This window comes from Dermacentor silvarum, chromosome 1, assembly GCF_013339745.2.
Source record: "Dermacentor silvarum isolate Dsil-2018 chromosome 1, BIME_Dsil_1.4, whole genome shotgun sequence".
Lineage (NCBI taxonomy): Eukaryota > Metazoa > Arthropoda > Arachnida > Ixodida > Ixodidae > Dermacentor > Dermacentor silvarum.
The window spans coordinates 417,373,589-417,386,831 of record NC_051154.1 but is presented as its reverse complement, the minus strand read 5'-3'; the positions used below and the strand labels follow the sequence as shown (position 1 = coordinate 417,386,831).

The window sequence follows — 13,243 nt, the reverse complement described above, 5'->3', positions numbered from 1 at the left end:
GTGCCGGCGCCGCCCGCTGGCTCGCTGAAGTTTCGTTTACTGCCGTTATCGTGAAGCGAGCATTGGCCGTTTCGTCGCCCTCGCTCGCTATGCGCGCCATGATATTTCATGACGCCCTCAAGATTGTGGTTACAGCCTCACTGGCTGTTCGTTCGCACCACGTGCCCTTCTCCTCCACTGCTCTTCTCCTCCACTTCGTCGCTTTCTTCCTCGAGCACTTCTTGGGGCGCCCGTTTGAGGGGAGCGTTCGCCGTCTCCGCTGACTTCCGTACCCCCAGGCAGCCGCACTGTAACCGGTATTTAGTTTCCTGCAACTGCACTGAGTTTCGCAAGCAGTCCGCATACATACAGGGCAGAATATGTGCGAACATGGGGGCCGGTCCCGCATCAGTGGGCACCACGTTGGGCATCTGTGGGTATCGGTGGCTGTGCAGTGCTTGCTGAACCTCATCGCGGATAACACTGGCGATGGAGCCAACCATTGGCTGTTTCACTCCGTACAGCTTCTCCATTTCTTCGCGGACGACAGAGCGAACAATTTCACGAACCCATTCGGTGCTGATGATGATGATTGCATTTTATTGGCGCAAGGGCTTCTAAGGCCAAAGAGCGCCAGGGCCTGTGTCTTGGTTTATCAAATTGTGAGTTGAAAACTATGATTTAAAATAAAGGCTGTAAAGAGGCCTACGCCTAAGAAAGATGTCTAGATATTAGTGCATCGATATTAAAATAATTACTAAAATAAATATAAGATCTTAGCTGCGTTGCGTACCGGCACACATGTTTAATGATTGTGGATAGTCCGAGTCCCTTGCAGTACAATTCTTGCTTACGCAAGAGGTGGGAGGGCTCAGACATAATTTAGTGCATCAGATTGTACCTCACCGGTGAGGCGCAATCTGACGGTTAGGATGGAATGAGATGCTCACTAGAAAATTAACTTGCGCAAGATAATTAAGAACTCTTTTAAAGTTAGAAAGTGCGTCATCTGATAAGAACATCGAGGGATGGGGTGGTATATGGTGTGTATAAAGTTCCTTAAAATGAGCGACTCTCTCTCGGTGAAGTTCAGGACATTGAATAAGGACATGTAGAACGGTTAGGTTCTCACCACAGTGTGTGCACGTCGGTGGGTCAGTTGCAGTCAAGAGGTATTTATGTGTGCCATAAGTATGTCCTAATCGGAGTCGTGCCAGGGTGACTTCGGTGAGTCTATCAAGCTTCAGTGGGAAAGGTTTTGTTAACTGCGGTTTAAGCAGGTGCAGCTTATTTTCAGCTTCCTTGTCCCATTCAGCTTGCCAATGATTACGCAGCGCCTTTCGTACCGCAGGTTTCAGGTCTACACCAGGTACCAAGCCTACATCAATTGTGTCCCGATGAGCCGCTTCTCCAGCATTTTTGTCCTCCGTTTCATTGCCTGCGATCCCAGAGTGGCCTGGCACCCAGCATACGATAATGGCAAGGTTTAGTTTATAAGCTACATGAATGTGTTTAAGGAGCTCGTTTAATACAGAGTTTCGGCTTGCTTTACCACAGGATAGGGCTGTGACAACGCTTAAAGAATCTGTATATATTATAGACTTTTGTATCTTGTGCTGTACTATGTACTCAACAGTGATAAGAATACCGTACGCTTCCGCTGTAAAGATGCTGCTATGGTTATGCAAGGTTTTAGAGGTGGAGAAGTTTGGGCCATGCGCTGCACATGATACCGAGGTTGTAGACTTTGAAGCATCAGTGAAAAATGCCACAGATCTATACTTGTCTTCAAGGGCCATAAAATGTTGCTGGATGTGGGCACTTGGACAGCTCTTTTTGTTAAGCTCTTTAAAGGACAAGTCACAGGTGACTGGACATTGCTCCCAAGGTGGGATAAGTTCAGCGTAGTCAGTTTCCTGCAGATCTGTGAAAACTATTGCAAGTTTTTCCGCAACAGACCTCACTACTAACGGGAACGGCGGGGCGTGTGAAGGCCGGTTTAAATACAACTGGTTTGTAGATTGATCATTTATGAGTGCTTTGCATGGATGTTGTTTTAGCGACATGGTTTTTATTGCATAGGTGACTCCAAGATACGTACGCTGATAGTCCAGTGGCCACTGATCCGACTCTGCATATAGACTTTGGACAGGACTGGTACGAAAGGCACCAAGTGCACCTAAGTGATAGACAGGATCGAGTAGCTTAAGGGTTGTCTTTGAAGCTGACTGGTAAACGATACATCCATAGTCTATGCGAGACAACACAAGGCTTTTAAAAAGAGATAGGAGACAATACCTATCTGTTCCCCACGATTGGTGAGATAAAATCTTTAAAATGTTCATAGTTTTAAGGCATTTCAGCTTCAACTGTTTTATATGTTGAATAAAGGTGAGCTTAGCATCAAAGATTACACCTAAAAATTTGTGTTCTTTCGCAACGATCAGGCTTTTCCCATTCATCGAAATGCATGGGTCAGGAGCTACTCCTCTTCGTCTGGAGAAAAGCACACAAGTAGTCTTTTCTGCATTGAACCGAAACCCATTCTCATCTGCCCATTTGGCGAGCCGATTAACACTTAACTGAATCTGCCGTTCACATATGGAAAGGTTGCAAGATTTAAAGCTGATTTGGATGTCGTCCACATAGACAGAATAAGATATCGTGGGTGGTATGACAGAGCGGAGCGAGTTCATTTTAACTATAAAAAGTGTGCAGCTTAGCACTCCCCCCTGTGGTACTCCGTTTTCCTGAACAAAAGTGCGCGATAGTACGGTACCAATTCTTACGTGGAACTTCCTTTCAGATAGGTAATTTTGCAGAATGTTCAGCATACTACCACAAATTCCATAGGACGACAGGTCTTGCAGAATACCGTATCGCCAGGCAGTGTCATATGCCTTCTCAAGATCAAAGAATACAGATAGACAGTATTGGTTGTGTACAAATGCATCACGTATATATGAATCAAGGAGAACAAGATTATCAGTTGTAGACCTCGCCCTTCGGAAGCCAGATTGGTGAGGGTCCAATATACCATTATATTCCAAAAAGTAGACGAGGCGGCGGTTAATCATTTTTTCAAATACCTTAAGTAAACAGCTAGTGAGTGCAATTGGTCTGTAACTGTTAACAAAGGAGGAGTCTTTGCCATGTTTGAGTATTGGTAGGACTATTGCCTCTTTCCAAGATGAAGGAATATGACCAGTTGCGAAAATTTTATTGTGAAGACCTAAGATACAGTTTAGGGTCTCATCAGGCAGATTGTTTATTATTTCATATGTTATTCTGTCGGAACCTGGAGCCGAGCTGCCACAAGAGCCTAGGGCAAGCTTGAGTTCATGGAATGTTAATGGTTTGTTGTAACCTTCTGATGACGACTTGTTTAGACGCAGAGGAATATTTTCAGCTAATCTTTTATGGTGTAAGAACTTTTCGGTATAATTTTCTGAGCTTGATACCCTCTCAAAGTGCTCACCGAGAGTGTTTGCTTGTACTTCTATTGTATCACCAGAGCCAGTGATGAGAGGAAAAGAATTTGGCCGTTGTCCTTTTAGTTTACGCACCCTATTATAAACTTTGCTCGCATCCGTGTACGAGTTTATTGATGATACGTAACGTGTCCAGCTTTCTCTTTTAGATATTCGGCGGACACGGCGGCCATTCGCTTTGCACCGCTTAAAGTTTATTAGATTTTCTGTTGTTGGGTAGCGTGAAAATCTGCTCCATGCTTTGTTCTGGTGTTTCTTTGCAATTTCGCACTCTTTGTTCCACCACGGTTTTGGATTGACTTTATCTGTGCACGACTCAGGTATGCAGTTTTGAGCAGAACAGAGGATATGTTCAGTGATGTAGCTGTGCAGTTCCTCTACACCTAGGTGGTCCACATCTTCCAGGCACAGTGTACATAGGGTTTTAAATTTTGACCAATCTGCACTATGAAGTCTCCATTTTTTGGGGTAAGCTGGTCCATCGTGCCACTTTGTTGTTTCTAGGAGTGTTGGGAAGTGATCGCTCCCATATTGATTACGAATAACTCTCCATTCCAGGTATGGAAGAAGTGATGCTGACCCTATGGCTAAATCTATACATGAATACGTGTTGTGTGTAGAACTATAAAAAGTTGGCTCTGCCTTGTTAAACAGACAGGCTCCAGATGAAAGAAGGAACTTTTCTATTGCCCGTCCTCTCGCATCACATCTTGAGTAACCCCAGAATGCGCTGTGAGCATTAAAATCTCCGATTACTATATAGGGTTCAGGAAGCTGGTCAATCAGCTTTTCGAATTCTGCTGTATTAAACCGTTCATCAGGCGATATATATATGGAACAAACAGTTATGAGTTGATTGAACAATATAGCCCGAACAGCCACTGCCTCGAATGAAGTCTGGAGCGAAACATGCTGGCATGCTACTGACTTTTGGGCTATAATTGCCACACCGCCTGAAGAAGAATTACCATTATTTCGATCTTTACGGAAAACTATGTATTGTCTTAAGAAGTTCTTGTGTGTGGACTTTAAATGTGTTTCTTGAACACAGAACAGTCGTGGCTGATATTCCTTTAGTAGATCTCTAACATCATCTAGATTGTGAAAGAGGCCTCTGGCATTCCACTGAATTATTTGTGTAGCCATATTAAGGAAGAGTTGTGTTGTCTGTGTTCAAGAGCACGTGGTAAGGATAGATAAATATGTGTATAAGGACGGTAACTGTTTAGGTTACCGGTCCCTTTCCCAGCGCAGTTACAGGAAGTTTATCCTTCTTAGCGCGCTCCAGAGAGCGCTGTTCTTTTGGCGTCGATGACGCCGGGGTTCTTGGATCGACCTCCATAACCTTCTCTGAGGCGCTGGAGGATCGAGAACTAGGCGCTGAAACTCGCGTCTCAGGCCGTGGAGTTCGGTTTAGCTTTGGGACCTGCGGAACTGAGGTCTGCAGGCCCACCTTTGATGATGATAATGGAGCAGCACTTGCTTCTGCCATCAGGGGAGCAGGCGGAGTGATTACCGGACCACTGACAGTGACCTCGGTAGACTCCCGAGGCATTTGTGGCGCTGCCCCCCGTCGCGCCACCTCGGAAAAGCTGGTGTGATCTAAGTATGAAAGCCGTTTCCTTGCTTCGTGAAATGTTATATTTTCTTTGACCTTCAATGCAATGATTTCTTTTTCTTTCTTCCATTTAGGGCACGTCCTAGAGTAGGCTGGATGGCTTCCGTCACAGTTCACACAATGTGGAGATGAGTCGCAAGTGTCTGATGGATGATCATTCGAGCTGCATTTTGTGCAAGTCTGTCTTCCTCGACAAGTCTGAGATCCGTGTCCATACCTCTGGCACTTAAAGCACCGTCGAGGATTTGGGATGTACGGCCTCACACGTACTTTGACGTAGCCTGCATCTAGCGTACTAGGGAGCACACTGGTTCCAAAGGTTAGTACAATGTGCTTTGTTCGAAGTTGTTCATTATTCCTGCGGATTAGGATTCTCTGTACTTTAATGACATTTTGGTCCTGAAAACCTTCAAGCAGCTCTTCATCACTAAGGTCCAAGAAGTCGTCTTCTGAAATTACTCCACGACTCGTGTTCATGGTTCGGTGTGCCGACACAGTGACTGCTACATCGCCAATGCATTTCAAGTCATTCAATTTCTCAAATTGTGTTTTGTCCTTTAATTCAAGGAGCAGGTCTCCATTGGTCATCTTTGTGGTTTTGTAGCCCGGTCCTATCGTGTTTGCAAAGCATTTCGCCACCATAAAAGGGGAGAATTTACGCACGCTCGTGTTGCCTTCACTGTGGATTACATGGTACTTAGGAAAGTGTTCTTCATTGCTTTTAAAAAAAATTGAAAAGTTGCCTCGGTGCGCCCTCTTTTCAGAGGGCGATCAAGAGAAAGCGGTTTACGGGAGGCCATAATATAGGATCATGAGTTCGGCAGCAGCGCCAACCGCCCACCACCGAGCCCAACATGGGGACGGAGCAAATCTTGCGAGCAAGACAAGCCCTCGCCAGTTGTACGGTGCTACTATAACCCAATCTGGAGTACCCAAGGTTGGCCACCCACACAAGGTTAACCCTCGCTGCCGGGAAAGTCGGAAGTAAATAGAAGAGAGGAGAAGACAGGAAAGAATGAAAGTGAGAAAAAAAGACGCAGATTGGAGAGGGGGACAGGAAAAGGCAACTACCGATTTCCCCCGGGCGGGTCAGTCCGGGGGTGCCGTCTACGTGAAGCAGAGGCTAAAGAGGTGTGTTGCCTCCGCCGGGGGGCCATAAAGGTCCAACCACCCGGCTTCGGCTCAACCTCCAGGATCCCCTTTTCCCCGGACACGGCTAAGCCACGTACGGTTAAACGCAGGAGGGACCAACCCTCATGTGCTCGGGTCCGTGGTGGCGCAGCTCACCAAACGCCTGCTGACGCAGACGCCCCTGCGGGGAAAAGAAGGGTGCCATCAGCACTCGGTGTTCCCAGGTGGTCCCATTCGGTGCTACTGCTCCCGAAGATGGCCAACAATTCGGGAGCTGACGTGGCATTCACCTGCCGGTTGAAGAGGGCAGACCGCTGATGAACTTTCTCCATCGTCACAGCTTCAGTGAGGAACTCGGCCAAACTTTTTGGAGGGATTCACACCAGACCAGCAAAAATTTCCTCATTCACACCACGCATCAGGTGGCGGAACTTTTTGTCCTCTGGCATAGCAGGATCCGCTCGTTTGAACAGTCGAGTCATGTCCTCGACGTACATGGTGACGGACTCATTCGGCATCTGAACGCGGGATTGGAGTTTACGCTCAGCGCGTTCGCGGCGGTTGGTGTTCCTGTAGCAGTCCAGAAGGTGATGTCGGAATTCACGCCAGGATGTTAACAAGTCTTCCTTATTTTGGAACCACGTGCGGGCGGCGTCCTTTAAGCTGAAGTACACGCGCCGGAGTTTTGTGGCATCATCCCAGCAGTTGGTCGCAGCGACGCGTTGAAACTCCCTCAGCCAGTTATGCACGTCCTCATATAAATCTCTGTAAAAGGCAGGCGGCAGCGGGTACTGAAGCGTACAATATGTCAGAGGAAGAGGCGTCGGAACTTCCGTGGTGATTTGAGAGGACGTCATAGCAGGCTGTCCTGGTGTCTCTGGTGATAAGCCTCGTTGTAGACGCCTTGCTCTGGGAACTGGGGTATTCACGGGCGTAGGACTCGGGTTCCTGCTGCCGGACAGGGTCTTGTGCATGGGATGCGTCGTCATCGTCGTACCCAGCACCTCCACCAGTTTTGTCACGCGGTTGGACGACAAGGCGAACAAGATGACAAGGTGGTTTAGTCCTGGCTCAAAGCCGTCCAGTCGGATCCTCTACTTACTCGTCTTCTCCGTGTGGTTTCTCCCCAAAACGCTAGGTGGCAATATGCGTAAGCAATATTGTCCTACAGCCGGATTCAAACAAAGGACCACAAAATCCCGATACTCTAACCATTAGGCCACAGACTCTGCAGCTTCAGCAGGCAGAACAGAGCACCCTTAAGAACACCCAAGGTGCTGTTTCTTCTAGCCTGCAGTAGTTGCCTTGCTCGAGACGTCGCACCAATATGTCGCAGCCGCATATAGATTGAACACCTTTCGAGGTGTCGTCGTTGTTGTTGCCCATCCAACTCTTGCTGGTGCATAGCCAAAACAGGAGTGGATTATTACAAATTATAACTACAGATAAAAGTTCAGGAGTGCCATGGAGCAAGCGCTCTTGAAAGGTGAAATTACATATTAATATGAAAGCAATAATAGTAGGAATAATTATTAACCATTATTTAAAGAGCATACAAAAAACGGAGAAGATACAAATTTAACAGGATACCTGGTTGGACTACATAAGAAATTCCTGGACTGCGGCAGGTGGTGGTGGAAAACAATTATTATATACAGAAAAAGATGTGGGGTCGGCCTTAAGGACCGGTCCCTTACAATATGTAGGAGCTGTGGCTTCCGCAGCAGCTCGGGCTCTAGCCACGAGGGCTATTTCGCCCTTCAAGGTAGGGGACCCGAGCAGGGCAGCCTCTCAGCTCTCTCGGGTAGGGGGGATGGGGGTGGGGGATAAGCCGGCTTAGAGGGGCATGCCCACACCATCTGGAACATATCCTGGAACGTGCACTCATAATGCTGGCATTCCCCGGTGATGATTGGGTTGTAGGATGACGTGATGGCGGCGAACGAGCGGTGCCGTCGTTCCTACTCAGAAGGGCAAAGGCGGCGAGCCGAGCGGAGGCTGCGACGAGCAGCGTCTCAAGCTTCTAGAACAACACTGCGCGTGCCGAGCTTGCGCCTCGAGCACGAGCTGTGCATCTTTATTTTTATCTGCCTTGACATCTGGCGCCAAGGCACCGGCTGAGAAAGCGGAGCAGAGCGCCCCGCGTTGCATCGTCGGTGGACGCTACAGGGCCCCCGGCCCAAACGGAACAGCGTTAGAACAAATGATGTATAAGATTCAAAAGGGTCCGGGGTCAGTCCAGGTAGTGTGAGTCCGTTTGAGGCGAAGGGGAATAGTAAATCTGTCCGGTGGGCGGGGCTGTGATTAGCACTGCAGACGAACGGTACACAGCACGCCGGCACGGGGAGGGCAGGCATCTGCAGCAGTTCACGCCAGCCATGCGAAACAAACGGGGACCGGGCGCTGTCAGTGGTGGGCACGACAAGCGACAAGCTCGATCGTCAGGCGCCCACAGACGCGTGAGCTGTTGCAGCTTGTGCACGAGCTTGTCCAGTCTTGCCCGACCTGCGGTCGACGTGGCAAGCTGCAGACCTCTGCGCGGGACACCGCCCAAGTCAAGAGAATATGGTCGGGCACGCGCCTGCCAGAGCCTAGGTGTTACCACGGTCAACAGCGTTGGAGGCGAGTGGCACTCGACACGGAGAGGAAGGCGTCGTCGGACAACGCTCAATGACAGCACCAGCACCGCTTGGTGAAAATCTGGGAGAACGGGAGCAGCAGCAGTCGAGTCATGTTGCTTGGCGAGCTCTAATGCGGGCACGACTTGAAGGACAGGATGAGGTGGTGAATGCGAGACACCATGAGGCCTCGCGTCACGTGAGTGTTGTATCAATCCATCTGGCTCATCCGTGTCGCGCGGCGATTGTCTATAGCCTCTAATGTCTGAATTGTCAGAGGTGCTGCTGGCGGTGCCCGACGGCAAGGTGACCGAAGGAGATACGGGCAGCGTAGGCTGGGGATGGGGATCACTGCTGCAGCTGCGTCGCTCTCACTGTCTTGGAGGTGCCGCGGTGTAGCGACAGTTCACACGGGCGGGCTCAGAGGAGTAGGCATGGGGTAGAGCTCGTGGGCTGACTCGGTGGCTCGCTCAGTGGACGGCGTCGACAAATCGGGTGGAGGGTTGGTCGGGGGCCTAATGACAAGAGCGGCGTCGTTGGCGCCAGACCCGACGGCGTGCGGCACAGGAGCCGGCGTAGAGTCGGCGATGGCACTCCTGTCGCGTGCCATCTTTGGTGGCGAGATCATTGTCGTGTCGATACCCTCGCTGACAACATTGTGCACGTAATTGCATGAAAGAGACCCCTGGTGAGAGCCTGAGGCCGGGGACCGTGCGATCGGGTGGTCGACGAGACAGTATCGGGGCAAGTCGAGGGAAGAAGACAGGCCTGGTGATGGCTCATGGGGACAGGGCGATACGTGTCTGGCGCTGGCGGTGAGGGCGCTGGCAGTGAGTCGCCCACAGTGCGGTCAACCTGTGGAAGAGGGTGGTAGGTAGCGCCGTAATAGTTGAGAACGGACTGCCAAAGCTCGTCGTAGGGGCACGGGCCAGGAGATGGAACGCCGAGGCGGAGCTCGAGAGGACGTGAAGCAGCACTTGAACTCCTGGATCCAGATGGTATTCAGCTCTAGAGCAGCCTCAAATTGGGCGAACCATACGCCGACGCAGCGGGACGAGAATGACGGCAGTGGTGGGCCTAACTGCGGCTAGCCAGTTAGGCATGGCAGCGTGTCGCTCGGTAGAAGGCGCGCTCCGCCGGGTCACCACTGTAGGATGATGTGACGGCGGTGAACGAGCCGTGCCATCGTTCCTATTCAGAAGGGCGAAGGCGGCGAGCCGAGCGGAGGCTGCGACGACCAGCGTCTCAAGCATTTAGAACAACACTGCGCGTGCCGAGCTTGCGCCTCGAGCACGTGCTGTGCATCAACATTTTTTTCTGCTTTGGCAGCCGGCGCCAAGGCACTGGCGGAGAGAATCGTGCAGAGCGCCCCGCGTTGCATCGTCAGTGGGTGCTACACGGTTCAAGTAGTGAACTACGGCCGGGCACAGTACCGTATTAGTGTAGAGCCGGAGAAGCCAGCGCTCCTCTGCTTTGGCTAGGCCTGAGGGGGTGGAAGAATAGGCCGTGGCTGGTTTTATAAAGTTGCGCGATTTCACGGAAGTTCATGGCTGAATTTGGTTCTGGAAACTCAGGCGACGGGTGTTGAAGCGGTGCCCAGTGTTTAAGCACGCGGGCTGAGGCATCAGCAGCCTCATTACCACGTAGACCCGTATGGGCAGGAGCCCAGATGACGGGTGGCCTCGGTAGTGGTATCGTCGAAGAATTTGGGCGGCGATGCGCCCTTTCTTTATATTTTGGCAGGCTCCCGTGGGAGCCGGTGTGGACCATGTCGCTGCATCCCAGAGGCAAACAAAAACATTCCAAGCACAACGCCTTGCTATCGCTACTAATGCTTCCCTCTTCGGGCAAAACTGCCACAGCCGTTGGCTGCGTTGATATAGCGTTGCGCTGCTAAGCCCGACGGCGGCCGAATTTCGATAGGCACAAAATGCTAGAAAAACGGCCGTGCCTTGGGGGTGGCCACAATTATTCCGCAGCAGAATATGTTCACACTAGCAACATAGAAACCACCAGACCTGTCGCAATGTTCAGGAAGACTCCTTTAAATAAGACAGCGCGCAACAACGAGGAGGGATATAAGAGACACCACAAGCGCTGACTCGCCACTGAAGGTTTTATTGAATCATTCACACAAATATAAACAAGGAAATAAGTGCACGTGACATGAGTTGCCGCATTCTAAATCAAGTCACGTCACGTGTACTTGTTTGCTTGTTTATATTTGTGAATGATTCAATAAAATCTTCAGTTGCGAGTCAGCGCTTGTGGTGTGTGTCTCTTCCTCATTTTTGCGCACTGTCTTATTTCAAGATGAAGCATTACCACCTCGCCCAAGTTGCAGTTTTATTTCAGGAAGACTCCCTTGCACCACTACGGCATGCCTCATTGTCACATCGTGGTTCTAGCACAAAAATCCGCAGAAACAGCCACGTTTTTTTAAAAAGAACTATCTAAGCCTCTTCCTACGCATTGGAAGTTGTGAGAGCGTGGCGTTTTGACGTCAGTGTGCGCTGTCGCCTGTGCAGGCGCGGAATGACGTCAAAACGCCATGCATGCTCTCACAACTGGTGGCAACTGTGCCGCAATGTATATAAATGAAAAGTTGGTGCAGTTCTTCAAAAACAACTGCTTACTTTTTCCTAGTTTCTATCGGGGACCGACCTTTCTCAGGACTGAAAACAAGATGTACATAGTGTTTACATACCACTTGCCAAAGGTTAAAAAAATGACCACTCAGAATGACCACTAAAAAATATAAGTTAGATTAGATTATGGGGTTTTACGTAGTAGTGGGGGACACCGGAGTTATTACGACCACCTTGGTTCTTTAACGTGCACATAAATCTATGTACACAGGTGTTTTCGCATTTCACCCCCATCGAAATGCAGCCGCTGTGGCCGAGATTCGATGCCGTGACCTCATGCTTAGCAGCCCAAAAACATCAAACTTTAAATTACCGTGACTTCAGCAATGGCGTCTCGGAATTTCTCGATTGCGAATCGCATGACCCTCGACAGTTATCGTGAGATTGGTTCTGCCGTAATTTTTTTTCTTTATCAGCTAGCCAAAATCAGTTTCAATAAAAATGTTTCTGACTGACCGGGTGCATCCATATATTTTTTTCCCAGAGGACAGCTTTTCCTTTCAAAAGTTTAATTTCGTCTTTCTTGGCATTTAGGCAACAAAATATATTGACCAAAATTAAATATGGTCATGCGACATGGGCGGGTGAACTTATCTGAAGACACTCAACGAAGAGGGTGAATATACACGTTGCTACAAAAAGTTTCGGCATTATTAAACATTTCCAAAACACCACCGGCACTAGTTCGATTACGCGAACACTAGAATAGCATGCACATGGAAGCTCTACTCGCATTCGTCACCACAAGCTACGACTAAAATGAAACCCACCAGTGGCAATTCCATCGAAGAGGGACAGCACGCGTAAGCTCCTTCCAGACTGCTGGGGCGGGACAGGAGGCGCAGCCACGGGCGAGTGCCGAAAAAAGTCCAGCACCCGGGCCTCCCAGTCAGGCCGCGGCCGGAGGCGGCCCGCTGCTCGACCTCCGCAGACATGGCAGTACCAGGGAGAACGTCGAGACACCTGTGCAGTTGTGGCCAGCGAGAATTTACGGAAAATCACTCATCGGGCCAAAATATTTATGTTGCAGTGGCAGCTGCAAAAAAGTATTGGCCACTTAAGATAATGAAAGCCGCTGTGCCATTATTTAGCACTTGCTGCATTTATTCTAAATCGGTGCTCGCACAGTGAGCCGTAACCACGCCGTACTCCTGGTAACTCAACACAAACTTGCATTCTTAGTTTTTTGCAAGAAAATAAATAAAAATGACGCAAAAGTCCGCATTTATGAAAAGGCAACAACAGGTCTAACCCCAATGAAGAGGTGTGAAAAGACAAGGCAAGAAGTAAAATAAAGGACGCCTATTCCACATACAGGCATGAGATTCCTGCAGATGGTTTCTTCGGCGTCCTCGCTAAACTAGGATGGGCAACTTGTTCATAATCCGTGAAAATAAGGGACATGTTATGGCTTTCAATGTTATGTTATGGCTTTTAACAGGGACATGTTATGGCTTTCAACTAATGCTTTCAATTCATCCGCGTTACCACGTGCCATTCAGCATTGGAATAACCTACCAAACGAAATAGTTGACATTCTTGACCCTGATTCCTTCAAAACACGCTTATGCATATTATTTCCATAATTCATCACAAGTAACCTTATTGCGCACCTAAGTAATTGCCTATAGTGCAGTTGTATAGTTTTTTTGTATAACGTTAACATTGTTCTTTTATCTTCACCTGCTACCAATTGTATAATTTCTTGGTACTCCTTTTTTGCTGCTTCACACAGTCGTTTGGTTTCATTTATCGCGT

General features: G+C 49.1%; 1 protein-coding gene across 1 annotated transcript in view; it reads right to left on the bottom strand.

Annotated features, from left to right (window-relative positions):
- Positions 1–13,243, bottom strand: part of LOC119447488 (DNA (cytosine-5)-methyltransferase 3C-like) — a 352,358-nt gene that overhangs the window by 219,693 nt on the left and 119,422 nt on the right. The window contains exon 7 of the mRNA XM_049663800.1: positions 12,256–12,448. Within this exon, the coding sequence (XP_049519757.1) occupies positions 12,256–12,448 (193 nt within the window). The remainder of the gene's footprint in view (positions 1–12,255; positions 12,449–13,243) is intronic.